Genomic DNA, 15,874 nt, shown 5'->3' on the forward strand with positions numbered 1-15,874 from the left:
CTCTTGTATAAAGTTAGATATTTTCTAACATTTCTTATTTTCTGGAATTAACTTTAGGGGTCATTTGAATAGTGCTGTGCATGCAAATGTTTTTACTCTACGGTCTATTTGAATTACTCCCGAATGACTCTGGGCCTGAAAGTACAGTACACATGACCTAATCACAGCATTTACAATCAATACACATCATAGAAGAATGGATCTTCTGTGTAATAATACCCACTGATGTGGGAGGATGGGTATTGGTAAATTACAAGTTAAATACATTAATGTAATTGGTATACGGGCTTTTAATTTTGGATTGAACAAAACTAGAGAGCAGCAGTGGTATAGATTTAGCCTTGTACGCTACCAGCCGCGTGCCTAGATTCTATGGGAGAGGAAAAAGGCACACCAGACGAAGACTCCCACTTTATAAATATTCATGAGTAAATGACCCTGCGTGACCAGACGCGATGACGCAGCGCGACAACTGCGAGTCCCCATTGCTGCAGCCGCTTGTCAGTGTGACGAAGATTGGCACTCAGGTAAGCTGTCACTCAAAATCGTGTTTTTCTGTTCCCTATCAATCAAACAATCTGGGACGCAAAGAAAAAATGCCTAGGGCTAAAGCTAGGGACACAGCCAGGCCAGTGGAGTTTATTTGGCAGGGAATAGATGGCCGGGGCCAAGGAAGATGCAAATCTACAAGAGTTAAAAATGTCCGCGTTTTGGGCGGAGAAGGATTCTGGAAAATAAAGGGCAAGAGCTAGATGAGAGGCCCCAGCGTTATCCCCATCAGTAGAAGTGCGAATGGGGAAGGGAAGGGCATCTGTTCCTTGCTTGCTTGACTGTTGTGGGCAGGATTTTAGAACCATCTCAAATTAAAGAGACATATTTACACATTAACAGTAATAATACTGGAATACAATGTACATACATATTGGATGAACTAGGCGTGTATATGCACTTCAATAAGCTGACAGTTTGTTATCCCGCGCGGCTAGCTAGCGAATCCGTAGCAAACGCCGCTGATAAATATGGCACTTCTGCTAGCTACGTTTGAGTAAATGTGGTCAACCTACGTTTAAAACAAGGATGCTTCAGTGGGTGTCTCGGCCGTAGAGGGGGTGATGCATATTATAGTTGACATAAGTTTGAGGTTGTTTTCGAAAAGATTGTCAAATAAAACTGAAATGTATTAGCTAACGTTACTGACCTAGCTGCGTTCGCTGTTTTCGTAAATGACCTACTATAGCTACAGCGTGTTATTTCATCCAGCGACCGTACAATCTGGATATGAAGAGGTAAACATTTTCTATGTAGCTAACGTTCTCAAAAATTTAATTTTCTCGACTGAATTCTCACTCGACCGTCTTCCTACACATGGTTTACAGCTGATCCTTGCTTGCTAACTAACCACCTACAAACTAGTCAGTTCAACATGGTGGGTGTGTAAACATTAATTATGATAGACGGATATGTTTGACCTTCATCGCTTTCTTGTCAATTCGCTACATTGTATGGTATGTTGCTGAACACAAGTTAAACGTGAACAAAACATTGGAATGGAAGTGAATAAACTTGATACATTGTGTTCCCCAAATCATCAAAGGCCTTTCATCTGGATGGAGACATGAGATGGATGCATGTTGTCCCATTCTCTTTGAACACAGACGGTACAGTCAAATAGGCAGCTGGATTATATCGTTTTTATGGTATTGAAGTAAAGTAGAAGACCACCTCTGTCAGAGCAATCAAGCTTTGCAATGCTCCATTCATAGAAATATGGACATTTAGCCAAGTATAAAAGTGGAATGTTATGGTATTTAGACTATCACAACGATCAAATGTTTATAGCATTTGTTCTGTCAGAAGGAAAAACTATTTACATGAACCATTCAAATAAATTTTCACTGAAGCGCAACAACTTTCTCCCACCACAACCCTACTCTATTCACAATACAATATCAGTACTACCATTTTAATTAGAAGTCAGTTTTTCATATTTGCCCTGCATTAGTATAATCATAATTAATCATCATTGATATAGTAATAGTCTTTACTTCTCAAAAATGTGTGGGTTTATGTCTCTTTCTAGGTCCGCCAACTCTCCACATCCTTATAATGCTTCAGTGTTTGTGGCGTCTGCAGTGAATATGATGGCTGCCCAATCAGTTTCCATGGACAAGTACACAAAGAGAGAGCAGCAGGTGGGTCAGAAGGACAAATTTAGTCTGAGGCTCCGATTTGAGGCCTACATAAACCACAAGGGTGGGTGAAGGGAAGATTTGAAGTTCTTGAGATGATAATTGACATTTTCTTAAATCGGTCAGTTAATGGCAAAGTATCATTAATGGAGTCATTAATGGATTTAGAATGACTAGTATTGCAAAATGTATGGGCAAGGAGATGGATATACAGTGCCTTCAGAAAGTATTCACACCCCTTGACTATCCACATTGTGTTACAAAGTGGGATTTAAAATTATTTTTGCCCTTTTTGTCAATGATCTCTTAAGAGCTTTTACAAACCAGGATTGTACAATATTTGCCCATTTGATTCTTTTTTTAAATTCTTCAAGCTCTGTCAAGTTGGAAGTTGATCATAGCTGGACAGCCATTTAAGTCAAAACTGTAAATAAACCACTCGGGAACATTCAATGTCGTCTTGGTAAGCAACTCCAGGTTATATTTGGCCTTGCGTTTTAGGTTATTGTCCTGTTGAAAGGTGGATTTGTCTCCCAGTGTCTGTTGGAAAGCAGACCATCATTGATGGATTTGCCCCAAACATAATGCTTTGTATTCCAGACAAAAAGTCAATTTCTTTGCCAAATGTTTTGCAGTATTACTTTAGTACCTAATAGCTAACAGGATGCATGTTTTGGAATATTTTTATATTTGTACATGCTTCCTTTCACTCATTTAGGTTCGTTTTGTGGAGTAACTACACACTGACTGACAATCTGAATAAAGCAGCACAAGTTAAAGCTTGGCATGGCTATCAATAACGGTTAAATATGATATGCCACCACCCATCTTTCTATTCTGGCACTGACCAGAGATACTGCCATGGCCAGGACACTTCTGCATCATCCACCAATTTTAGAATTGTTAAGATATGCTATATCCTTTCCATTTTGTACTGAAGTACTCAGTGGTCCTCTGTAGCTCAGTTGGTCGAGCATGGTGCTTACAAGGCCATGATAGTTGGTTTGATTCCTGGGACACCCATATGTAAAATGTATGCACGCATGACTAAGTCGCTTTGGATAAAAGCGTCTGGTAAATGGCATTTTATAATTTTTAGTACCTATACCTATTGGTCTTGTTGGCATTTCCAATCTTCTCATGCCTTATTGTTGAGGAAGGGTTCTGAGCTTTACCTGTCCACCACTATTGCTCCTTACTCTGCTGTCATCTCTCCTCATGCAGGGTGTGGAGCAGAAGGAGAGTGATGCTGATCATGATCAGAAGTTCAGTGAGGAGAGGTTGGCTGCAGCCTCCAGTCCTGCCCCCACTGAACCCCAGACACCCTTTGATGTAGATAAGGCCTCCATATACCGGTACACCTCCTAACTGTTGGCCCCCTGCCAAAACTTTAGTCAAGCGACGCCCTCAACTACTTTTAATCAGGATAATGTTAGTGACGATGGCAGTCTACGATGATCGGGCTTATGTGCCCTACCTAAATAAAAGTATGGGGTAGAAATGGCAACATGTGACAACTGTAGATAGTAGCAATTTGGTAATGTTTTTCTGTGTGTGTGTGTGTGTGTGTGTGTGTGTGTGTGTGTGGCAGGCATCCCTTGTTTCCTCTCCTGGCCCTGCTCTTTGAGAAATGTGAGCAGTCGACACAGGGCTCAGACTGCATCACGTCAGCCAGCTTTGACGTGGATATCGAGAACTTTGTCTGCAGCCAGGAGAAAGAGGGCAAAGCATTCTTCAGCGAGGATCCTGACCTCGACAATCTGGTCAGCTTCCTCGTCTGCTGTCAATACTCTGAATGATTTTGCATCACTGTGACCTCTAGTGACACTATTCACAAAATATCTGCAATTGACACATCGAATGTCAAATCACATTTTATTTGTCACATGCTTCGTAAACGGCAGCTGTAGACAAACAGTAAAATGCTTACTTTCAGGCCCTTCCCAACAAGGTAGAGAGAAAAGAGATGGTTAACCATTAAACAAACTATCAGTCTTATGTCTTGGGGCAGAAGCTGTTTAGGGTCTTGTCGGTTCCAAACTGTGTACATTGGTACCGCTTGCCCTACGGCAGCGGAGAGAACACTGACTTGGGTGGCTGGAGTCTAACCATTTTTAGGGCCTTCCTCTGACACGCCTGGTATAAAGGTTTTGGATGGCAGGGAGATTGGCCCCAGTGATGTACTGGGCCGTTCGCACTACCCTCTAACGCCAAGCAGTTCCATACCAAGCGGTGATGCAGCCAGTCAGTATGCTCTCAATGGTGCAGCTGTAGAACTTTGAGGATCTGAGGGCCCATGCCAAATCTTTTCAGTCTCCCGAGTTCTCAGTCTTTGTTTTTACTGTGATAATTCCTTAGTGATGTGGACACAGACGAACTTGAAAGCTCTTGACCCACTTCACTACAGCCCTGCCGAAGTGGATGTGGGCGGGCTTGGCCCTTCATTTCCTGTAGTCTACAATGATCTACTTTTGTTTTGCTGTTGAGGGATAGGTTGTTGTCCTGGGTGAACAGTGAGTACAGGAGGGAACTAAGCACTAGTGCTCAGCGATGTGTTTGAGGTCTGTTCGGTTTCTGTTCAATTATTAAAAGAGAATCATGGTTTTTGTGTTTCAATTTTTTAAATGTACTATGCATTATGTGGGTTGAATGTTGAAACACAGACTAAATCAAATGTCCCATGATGGTAGTGACAGCACATTAACCTAACGTAGAGGGAGTAAAATTACTAGACTGTGGGAGGTGTTCAGTCCCAGGGTACAGAGCTTAGTGATGAGCTTGGCGGGCCCTATGGTGTTTAATGCTGAGCTGTGGTCAATTAACAGCATTCTCACATATGTGTTCTGCTTGTCCCGGTGGGAGGGGGCAGTGTTGAGTGTAATAGAGATTGCATTATCTGTGGATCTGTTGGAGTGGTATGCAAATTGGAGTGGGTCCAGGGTGTCTTGGATGACTGACTGTGTTGATGTGAGCCATGACCAACCTTTCAAAGCATTTCATGGCTACAAAATGTGAGTGCTACGGTGTGGTTGTCATTTAGGCAGGTTACCGTTGGCGTTCTTGGGCACAGGGGACTAAGGTGGTCTGCTTGGAACATGTAGGTATTAGACGGGGTCAGCCACGCTCTGAGTATGCATCCTAGTAATCTGTCTGGGCCCGACCAGCCTTGTGAATGTTGACCCGTTAAAAAAAAAAAAAAAGGTCTTACTCACATTGGCTACAGAGAATGAGATCACACTTGTCCGGAACAGCTAGTGCTTTCTGCATGGTTCAGTGTTGCTCGCTTCGGGGCAAGCATAGAAGGAATTTAGCTTGTCTGGTAGGCTTGCGTCACTGGGCAGCTCGCAGTTGGGTTTCCCTTTGTAAACAAGTTCTGCAACATCCGACGAATGTCAGAGTGGGGTAGTAGCATTCGATCTTAGTCCTGTATTGACGTTTTGATTGTTTGATGGCTCAGAGGTCTTAGTGAGATTTCTTGTAATAATACATTTTATTTTAAACACTTTTCACAACACGCAAAGTCCCTTTACATACACAAGAAAATCAGTAGGATAAAAAGCAATAAAATCCCATTAATTAAAGTACAGTGTATTCAGAAAGTATTCAGACCCCTTGACTTTTTCCACATTTTGTAATGTTACCGCCTTATTCTAAAATGTATTAAACAAAATTCATTGTCAATCACAATACCCCATAATGACAAAGCAAACCGTTTACTTTTTTTTGCAAATGTATTAAAAATACAGATACCTAAATAAGGTAACTATTCAGACCTGTTGCTAGGAGACTCAATTGAGCTCAGCGACATCCAGTTTCCATTTATCATCTTTGAGATGTTTATACAACTTGGAGTCCACCTGTGGTAAATTCAATTGATTGGACATGATTTGGAAAGGCACACACACCTGTCTATATAAAGGTCCCACAGTTGACAGTGCAAGTCAAGAGCTAAAACCGAGCCATGAGTTTGAAGGAATTGTCTGTAGCGCTCCGAGACAGGATTGTGTCAATGGCACAGGTCTGGGGAAGGATACCAAAACATTTCTGTAGCATTGAAGGTCCAAGTACACAGTGGCCTCCATCATTCTTAAATGGAAGAAGTTTGGAACCACCAAGACCCTTCCTAGAACTGGCAGTCTGGCCAAACTGAGCAATCGGAGGAGAAGGGCCTGGGTCAGAGAGGTGACCAAGAACCAGATGGTCACTCTGACAGAGCTCTAGTACTCATCGGTAGAGATGGTAGAACCTTCCAGAAGGACAACCATCTCTGCAGCACTTCACCAATCAGGCCTTTATGGTAGTGTGGCCAGACGGAAGCCACTTCTCAGTAAAAATCACATGGCAGGCCGCTGGGAGTTTGCCAAGAGGCACCAAAAGGACTCTGTCCATGAGAAACAAGATTGGTCTGATGAAACAAAGATTGAATTCTTTGGCCTAAATGGCAAGTGTCACATCTGGAGGAAACCTGGCACCATTCCTACAGTGGTGGCAGCATCATGCTGGGGGGATGTTTTTCAGCAGCAGGGACTGAGAGACCAGTCAAGATCAAAGGAAATATGAACAGAGCAAAATACAGAGATAGATGAAAACCTGCTCCAGAGCACTCAGGACCTCAGACTGGGGCAAAGGTTCACCTTCCAACATGACAATCACCCTAAGCACACAGCCAAGACAACGTAGAGGTGGCGTCAGGACAAGTCTCTGCATGTCCTTGAGTGACCCAGCCAGAGCCTGGACTTGGACCTGATGGAACATCTCTGTAGAGACCTGAAAATAGCTGTGCAGCGACGCCCTCTGTCCAACCTGACAGCGCTTGAGAGGAACTCCAAATACAGGTGTGCCACGCTTGTAGCGTCATACCCAAAAAGACTTGAGGCTGTAATCGCTGCCAAAGGTGCTTCAACAAAAGTACTTAAAGCGTCTGAATACTTATGTAAATGTCATATTTCAGTTTGTTTTTTTATATACATTTCCTAAAATGTCTAAACCTGTTTTTGCTTCGTCATTGGGGGGATATATTGTGTAGATTGATGTGAAAAATTTAACAAAATGTGGAAAAAGACAAGGGGTCTGAACACTTTCCGAATACATTGTGTTTAAAAGTACAGTAAACATGAGACTGCGCATGGAGAACACTAAATATGATGACAGACTACCCATGTAAGTAAACTAGACTAGCGAGGGATGGTGAGGAGGCCAGTGTCAGAGGAGCGCAGTGAATGGGTGCAGGAGGTCAGTAAAGGTATGTGGTCACCAGTCCATTTAGTGCTCTGTAGGTGAGCCTAAGCAATTTGAAGATGATCATATATTGAACTGGGAGCCAGTGGAGTTTGTGGGAGGGATGATACCATTTATAAACGCAGTCCCATTTTATAAGTGTCCGGATTAGTGTCCCACTCCTTGAAAGCGGCAGCTATAGCCTTTAGCTCAGTGCGGATGTTGCCTGTAATCCATGGCTTCTAGTTGGGATATGGAATATGGCTTCTGGTTGGTCACTGGGGTCGATGTCGTTGTTGCACATATTAATGAAGTCGGGGACCAATGTGGAGAATCTTCAATGTTATCAGATGGATCCCGGAACATATTCCAGTCTGTGCTAACGAAACAGTCCTGTATCTTAGCATCCGCTTCATCGGACCACTTCCGTATTGAGCGCATCAAAGTGAGCTACTGTTTCATGTTAAAGGGTTAATAAAGCAAGTTGGGTACACATTACACACACAGCATGACAAAGGCCTTATACCAAAGTAGCTACTAGTGGAATAATGAATGTACTACGTAACACTACAGACAACATACATGCCATTTCTAGTGCAAATGTCCTTGCTTCTGCTAACTCCTCCTCCCTCACCTTTGACTCCAGATGGTGAAGGCCATCCAGGTGCTGCGGATCCACCTGCTAGAGCTGGAGAAGGTGAGTGACCTTTGTAAAGACTTCTGCAGCCGCTACATCGCCTGCCTCAAGACCAAGATGAACAGCGAGACCATGCTGAGTGGAGAGCTTGGCAGCCCCTACTCACCTGGACAGGGCTACTCTCCCACCAAGACCCAGGTACACAGACACACACACACACACACAGTGGGGCAAAAAAGTATTTAGTCAGCCACCAATTGTGCAAGTTCTCACACTTAAAAAGATGAGGCCTGTAATTTTCATCATAGGTACACTTCAACTACGACAGACAAAATTAGGGAAAATAAATCCAGAAAAGCACATTGTAGGATTTTGAATGAATTTATTTGCAAATTATGGTGGAAAATAAGTATTTTGTCAATAACAAAAGTTTCTCAATACTTCGTTATATACCCTTGGTTGGCAATGTCAGAGGTCAAACGTTTTCTATAAGTCTTTACAAGGTTTTCACACACTGTTGCAGGTATTTTGGCCCATTCCTCCATGCAGATCTCCTCTAGAGCAGTGATCTTTTGGGGCTGTTGCTGGGCAACACGGACTTTCAACTCCCTCCAAAGATTTTCTATGGGGTTGAGATCTGGAGACTGGCTAGGCCACTCCAGGACCTTGAAATGCTTCTTACGAAGCCACTCCTTCGTTGCCTGGGCGGTGTGTTTAGGATCATTGTCATGCTGAAAGACCTAGCCACGTTTCATCTTCAATGCCCTTGCTGATGGATGGAGGTTTTCACTCAATCTCACGATACATTTTTTCCTTTACACGGATCAGTCGTCCTGGTCCCTTTGCAGAAAAACAGTCCCAAAGCATGATGTTTCCACCCCCATGCTTCACATTAGGTATGGTGTTCTTTGGATGCAACTCAGCATTCTTTGTCCTCCAAACACGACGAGTTGAGTTTTTACCAAAAAGTTATATTTTGATTTCGTCTGACATTCTCCCAATCTTCTTCTGGATCATCCAAATGCTCTCTAGCAAACTTCAGACGGGTCTGGACATGTACTGGCTTAAGCAGGGGGACATGTCTGGCACTGCAAGATTTGAGTCCCTGACAGCGTAGTGTGTTACTGATGGTAGGCTTTGTTACTTTGGTCCCAGCTCTCTGCAGGTCATTCACTAGGTCCCCCCTGTGTGGTTCTGTGTTTTTTGTTCACCGTTCTTGTGATCATTTTGACCCCACGGGGTGAGATCTTACGTGGAGCCCCAGATCGAGGGAGATTACTTGCACAATTGGTGGCTGACTAAATACTTTCTTGCCCCACTGTACATACCACCGTACACTTGTGCTATACACCCACCACAGACACACCCTATGTAGCATATACACCTGATAAGGTAAAAAAATAAAGGTGAACTGAGCCTTCATTTAACTAGGCAAGTCAGTTAAGAACAAATTCTTATTTTCAATGACCGAACAGTGGGTTAACTGCCTGTTCAGGGGCAGAATGACAGATTTGTACCTTGTCAGCTGGGGGGATTTGAAACTGCAACCTTTTGGTTACTAGTCCAACGCTCTTACCACTAGGCTACCCTACCGCCCCATGGCGGAATAGTGTTTAACTCACCGGTGTGTGTGTTCTGTGTGTGTTGTGCAGACCTCCAGCTCTTTCAAAGGAACCCTCAGTCCCCAGGGGATTGTGGTGGCAGCGTCAGCCCTGCGGCAAGGCAACGTAACAGTCAACCCCATACAGGTTATGGCAGGTATGTCACCCTGGCATACAACAAACACCGGTACCCTCAGACACCAACCACCACTGCTCACCGCCATCAGCCCAATAGGACTGTTAGACTGAAACCAGCTGGTACACTTTCTCTGTACCTGCAGTTTAAAGTGGTCTGTTTGCAGCCCTTACATGTGCGTGTCCTCCAGGTGGCGCAGTGTACCAGCCTGTCACAGTAGTCAACTCACAGGGTCAGTTGGTGTCACAGACGCTCTCTCCCCAGACTATACACATTCAGAACACACAGGTAAAACATCTGTCTGGACTAAAATATAAAACGTTGACATTTACTGCCTGCTGAAGAGTGTGCTAATGTAAATGCCTCTCTTGCAGCTTCAGCTGCAGCTCAACCAGGACCTGAGCTTCTTCGGCCACAACGACAGCTCGTCCAAGAACAAGCGTGGCGTCCTTCCAAAACAAGCGACCAACGTCATGCGCTCCTGGCTCTTCCAGCACATCGGGGTGAGTAGAACACAGGCCAACTCTATGGGTTGCAACCTGGAATGATTCTGGGATTTGGTTGGCTAGCAGTGTTTTAATCTTGCCCTACGTAATTACTGTTATTTAATTGTTTTGTTTCCATAGCACCCATACCCCACAGAGGATGAGAAGAAACAGATCGCTACCCAAACTAACCTGAGCCTCCTCCAGGTCAACAACTGGTGAGTTACATGAACCCATGCCATACTACCATGAATAACCGCCAACGTGCATGAAATGACAGAACGACTTCTCTTAGAGGGAACCTCAAGTAATGTTTCAAACTCTTCAATTCCCTTAAGTGATTGGTCAACACTCGTTCCCCTTCTCATGATGGGTCCAATCTCTCCTTCCGTTCCAGGTTCATCAATGCGCGGAGGCGGATCCTGCAGCCCATGCTTGACGCCAGCTCTTCGGAGACGGCCAAAACCAAGAAACCGCTTCCGAACCGGCCGCTACAGCGTTTCTGGCCTGACTCCATCGCCACGGGGATGACCCAACAACAGGTCCAGATCGCAGATGGTACATATGGCTACTGGCTTGCCACAATGGTCATTGGATCAGCACTGCTGTGTATTGCGAGTTGCTAGAGCTGTTGGCTATACTTGTTTTTAAAGCAACTAGGCACAGGAGAGCTTACTGTATTGGGAATGATAGACACAAGGCGAATTCATTCACAAGGCAAAGTCAAGGCTCTCCTGGTAAAGCAACTTCTTTCTCAATAAGAGACTAAATGTAATGTCGCTGATGTGTCCTCTCCTGGTTGCCTCTTCCCCAGGCACCATGGTAACAATGAGTGTGGAGGGTCTCCAGAGCCTGACTTCAGACGGCGCCACGCTGGCCGTGCAGCAAGTGATAATCGGCGGGCACAGCGAAGACGAATCAGGAGACAGCAGGGACGATAATATAATAATATAATATATAATATAATAATAATAATAATAATATAATAATATAATATAATAATATATGCCATTTAGCTGACGCTTTTATCCAAAGCGACTTACAGTCATGTGTGCATACATTCTACGTATGGGTGGTCCCGGGAATCGAACCCACTACCCTGGCGTTACAAGCGCCATGCTCTACCAACTGAGCCACAGAAGGACCACATGATGAGATGACTGGGCTGGGCCTGGACAACAGTGACTCCCTGCAGTAGGACACACACAGGCGTACTGTATACAATCACCACAGGAGGCTGCTGAGGGGAGGACTGCTCAATAAATGGCTGGAATGGAGAAAATGGAATGGTATCAAACACCTGAAAACTAGGCTAATTTATTTGATACAATTCCACTGATTCCGCTCCAGTCATTACCAGAAGCCCGTTCACCCCAATTAAGTTGCCACCAACTTCCTGTGACTCACACTCAAAAACAAACGTTGTATGCTGCGTTGAAAATATGGTAATTCAGGCCTTCCACAACAAACATACATGTATGCAGACTGATATTGAATGATGTAGGCTGCTAATGAAGTGTGCACACACTAGCACAAAATCAGATCAATGTTATGCAAAAAAATAATGGCGGCTCAGATCATGTATGTACTGTAGATAGACTGATATTGCATTGCACACACTCTAAATCAGTTTACACAGCACAACCACAAGATATACGGGAGCACTCCTGATGTCCATTTATTGAATGGAGTGCGCTGTGTGTGAGAAGTTTCATTTCAGAAACTGTTTTTCACTACGTAGTCTGTAGGCGAGTGCACTTTTTTTGTATAATATAATTCTATGCTCCAAAAGACAAAGAACGGACGCAGCCAAAACAAATCATGAAGTGTTGAAAAAAAATTACATTTGTACGCTCCGTTAATAAATGTTGAATGATTCTTATTTTTCCATTTAATCTGCTTTTGGCTGCCAAGTTTCAAGTAATAGTTTGTTTTGTTCACTTTGCATGCCTGTGACTTTTACCCACTCTGACCATGACTGACTCAGGCTTACAGACTGGCCCTATAGAGCCATTTTCTGTTTACCATGAAACTGCGTTTAACATTAGAAAGCTCTGTAGCAGGATAGCTAACGCTGATGTCGGGACCTTAACACATTTAAACAGTGAGTTTGTGATGACCATGAAAACACTCAAGACTGATTGCTATAGACAACCAATTGTTAACTTGCACAAGCTGCATTTTAAGTTGGATGTGATCGTATGGCAAACAAGGTATCTGACGAGTAATTTCGTGCCCAACTTTTCATGACACGCTGGGGAAATGGGTCTCTAGAGAGCAATAGCATCGTTTTGTAGGCACTAATGGGAGGTTAACTCCGCTATGGCTTGTTGGCCAACGCCTATGGGGGAAATTGTTGTTAAATGCGGAAAATAAGGTACGTGGTAAACAGGCTTAAGAGATCTTAAACATTTTTGTTCTTTGAGATATCAGCTAACATCACTTTGTTTTTTTAATGGCATTTATGTAATCAAAACAAGTGGGATGTCATAAGTTTAACTTTTTTTTTTTTAATGTACACCTTTGATCAAATACCTTTGATGTAAAAATATAACAGGCTTACACGGAACCTAAACCGGCAGTGCGCGTGCACCATCATGCATAAATGTATTGTCCCCCCACACCAAACGCGAGCACGACACACAGCTTAAAATATCAAAACAAACTCTTAACCAATTATATTAATTTGGGGACAGGTTCAAAAAGCATTAAACATTTATGGAAATTTAGCTAGCTTGCTGTTGCTAGCTAATTTGTCCTGGGATATAAACAGAGTTGTTATTTTACCTGAAATGCACAAGGTCCTCTACTCCACCAATGAATCCACACAAACGGTCAACCGAATCGTTTCTAGTCATCTCTCTTCCTTCCAGGCTTTTTCTTCTCATGACTTTATATTGCGATTGGCAACTGTCATAAATTAGGTGCATCACTGCCACTGACCTCGTTCGTATGTCGATCACCCACGTGGGTATAACCAATGAGGAGATGGCAAGTGGGTACTTGCTTCTATAAACCAATGAGATGGGAGAGGCAGATCTTGCAGCGCGATCCGCATCGCAAATTGGAATGACTTCTATTTTAGCCCATGGCAACGCAGACGCTCTTTGGCGCGCGCACAATAATTGAATAACAGATTTCAAAATGTATTTTACGACGCGAGCGGTGTGTTCAGCCTTTTAGTTTACCTTATCTGCTGGGCCAAAGTAGTCTCTGGACAACATTGTTCAGGGAAACTAAAAAAAGCACATTCTCGCTGAAGAGATATGTTGCAACCTGGACCAAAACAATATAACGTTACCATCCAAGCTGGTAAAGCAGAAGGTGTGACGAAGAATTTGGCTATTACTGTAGTTCCATTTCTCTGACAGATGGCTACTCGTTAGCAACTGACATTTTAAGCACGAAGACTTCATAAAGGTCATGTTAACTGACTGATATCTCAGAACAAAATGTATAAGACCTCCTGAGCCTGTTTTAACCCCAGACTTCATTTTCAGCATGTATCCCAAAACCACATCATTTCCTCCCATAGGAATGCCTAACAAACCGGAGGTAGAAAACGCTAACTCCTTTCCATTTTTTAGGACTACAAGCTGCCAAGCTATATAGGCCCAACAGAGCCCGTGAGAAAAAAATGGCGATGCTTATTTATATACGAACATAAGGATATGTTTTTGAGTTTGTGTTCTCTTGTTTTGTATGAAATGTTTGTACAAAATGGTTCGTTATTTAAGCTAGTTGCCCTATTTACCAGGGTCCGATTAAGTTTTCTAAATATTTAAGACGAATGAGAAACAAAATGCCTATTGGTTTTAAACGCCAGATCTGAAAAAGGCCTTGTGTAGGTCTTTTTTTTTTTAAGACCTAACTACCACAGAACGCTTAACTAGATGAAGCTATATACCTATAGTGAAATTAGTCGAAAGGAAGCTAAAATGCAGGACACTGACTTGGCTAAGGCATAGTAATGTTACATTGTCAATCACAGTTTTGAAATTCAAATATACTGACTGATATGTACTTGATCACAGTTAATTGATTGCAGTACTCTAATTTTCTACAAACAAGTCCAGTTTTGCCAGTGTTATGTTTTGTAATCATTTATAATAGTAGCATAGATGTCACTTTCAAGTGCACAATCCAGTACACTAGGCTTATAACACAATCACATGGAACTGAAATCGATATTATGGTGCTTCGGCAGACAGATGCAATACAAACAAAAAAAAAGGATATTTTGCATGTGTTAATCAAGAGTGCAGTTGGGATCCTCAGACCTTACAGATGGCACGGCACATTGGTCCTCTGGGGAATGAAAGACTAGTGCTATGGCTGACCAAGGGCCAGCTTTAAGGAATGTTGTTTTCCCTAACGCTCCATCTTATTTTTCATATTATTGCACAATTTATGAAAACCTGCACCGATGTATCATTCAAACCTGAGCCTGAGATCCCCAGTTTCAGGCTCGGGGTCCGGTGGGTCTCAGCTGCTCTCTCACATGTCTCTTTTTATCTACTGTTCACTTCTGTCTGTTTGCCTTAAAGCTTTATTTTGGAATAAACAATGCCTAAACCCAACTGTCAAGTGTTACTCTACCTTCATTGTGCTTGGTTATAGACATGATTTGTGACAAACGGTCAACCCCACAGGTTATGGCAGGTATGTCACCCTGGCATACAACCACAGGTAACCTCAAGACACTGCCCACAACTTGGTAAGCGATGATATGGCTGGGCTAGGCCTGGACAACAATGACTCCTTGCAGTAGAACACACACAATGTACTGTATACACATGAAGACATACACTCAAAACCAAACTTTGTATGCTGCGTTGAAAATATGGCAGTTCAGACCTTCCACAACTAACATATCATTTTGGCAGGCTGATAATGAACTGCATACACACCAGCAAAAAAGCGGATGCATTTGTTATGCTTTACCATTTTTTTTTAGGGTGGCTCAGATCTTGGACTCATGTATACACCGTAGATATTTATTTGCATGTTCACACTGCCATTATACCTTTGGATTGGACACTTGAATACACAATTTCTCCCTATAGTTGCAGAACACCCACTAATTATTCATATGTTCTTACATAAAAACAGATGGCCACCAGATTATCGCCAGTTGATCGCTCGTAAAACCATAAATACGTGCTAAAATGCGATCTCAATTCCCACCATTGGGCCATGAAATCGCTAAAAACCGAGGAAAGCTTAAAGCATTTGCTTCCATCTGCTGGATACAACCATAACTGCAACGTGTATGCTTTCTATTTTATCATTCTCTGGTCACATCCACAGAGCCAATTTTACCTCCTGACATAAATACAACAGTTTATGCAATAGTGAGTAAATATCAAAGAGTTCAACTGACAACACACAATCCCTGGCGCACGTGAACATTTTACATGACACCGATGGTACCTGCATCAAAATCTTAAAAAGACAGGCCTACTCTATTCAAGTGGTAATTGAGAATTTAGTAACCAGGATAACTCTAGACAGGAAATAGTATAGCCTACACACGTTTTATCTTTGTGTTGTCAGATGGATCTTGCAGGCTAGGAGAATGCTGCTGGGAAACAGAACACGTCTCACCC

General features: G+C 42.9%; 1 protein-coding gene across 6 annotated transcripts; it reads left to right on the forward strand.

Annotated features, from left to right (window-relative positions):
- The first annotated feature begins 434 nt into the window (after positions 1–434).
- On the forward strand, positions 435–14,845 carry LOC118386080 (homeobox protein PKNOX1-like). Of its 6 annotated transcripts, none has more exons than XM_035773479.2 (13): positions 546–786; positions 1,595–1,658; positions 2,081–2,192; positions 3,414–3,544; positions 3,781–3,952; positions 8,053–8,241; positions 9,696–9,801; positions 9,971–10,068; positions 10,155–10,283; positions 10,407–10,483; positions 10,663–10,823; positions 11,080–11,202; positions 11,414–14,845. In XM_035773479.2, the coding sequence occupies exons 1-13, from the start codon at positions 753–755 to the stop codon at positions 11,461–11,463; spliced, it is 1,446 nt and encodes a 481-aa protein (XP_035629372.1). In that variant the 5' UTR covers positions 546–752; the 3' UTR covers positions 11,464–14,845. The 6 variants fall into 6 exon arrangements, with proteins under 6 accessions (XP_035629376.1, XP_035629372.1, XP_035629373.1 ...); XM_035773480.2 differs by having other exon boundaries at positions 547–1,286; XM_035773483.2 differs by lacking the exons at positions 546–786; positions 1,595–1,658 and adding an exon at positions 435–527.
- Positions 14,846–15,874: the final 1,029 nt, after the last annotated feature.

This window comes from Oncorhynchus keta, chromosome 7, assembly GCF_023373465.1.
Source record: "Oncorhynchus keta strain PuntledgeMale-10-30-2019 chromosome 7, Oket_V2, whole genome shotgun sequence".
NCBI classification, from domain to species: domain Eukaryota; kingdom Metazoa; phylum Chordata; class Actinopteri; order Salmoniformes; family Salmonidae; genus Oncorhynchus; species Oncorhynchus keta.

What these genes read in the sequence shown, in the direction of transcription:
- LOC118386080 (XM_035773479.2), top strand. Translation starts at nt 753, where the DNA reads ATGAGAGGCCCCAGCGTTATCCCCATCAGTAGAA. An exon ending in GATAAGGCCTCCATATACCG is followed by an intron (nt 3,545 to 3,780) that starts GTACACCTCCTA and finishes TGTGTGTGGCAG; the next exon opens with GCATCCCTTGTTTCCTCTCC. An exon ending in ATCAGGAGACAGCAGGGACG is followed by an intron (nt 11,203 to 11,413) that starts ATAATATAATAA and finishes CAGAAGGACCAC; the next exon opens with ATGATGAGATGACTGGGCTG.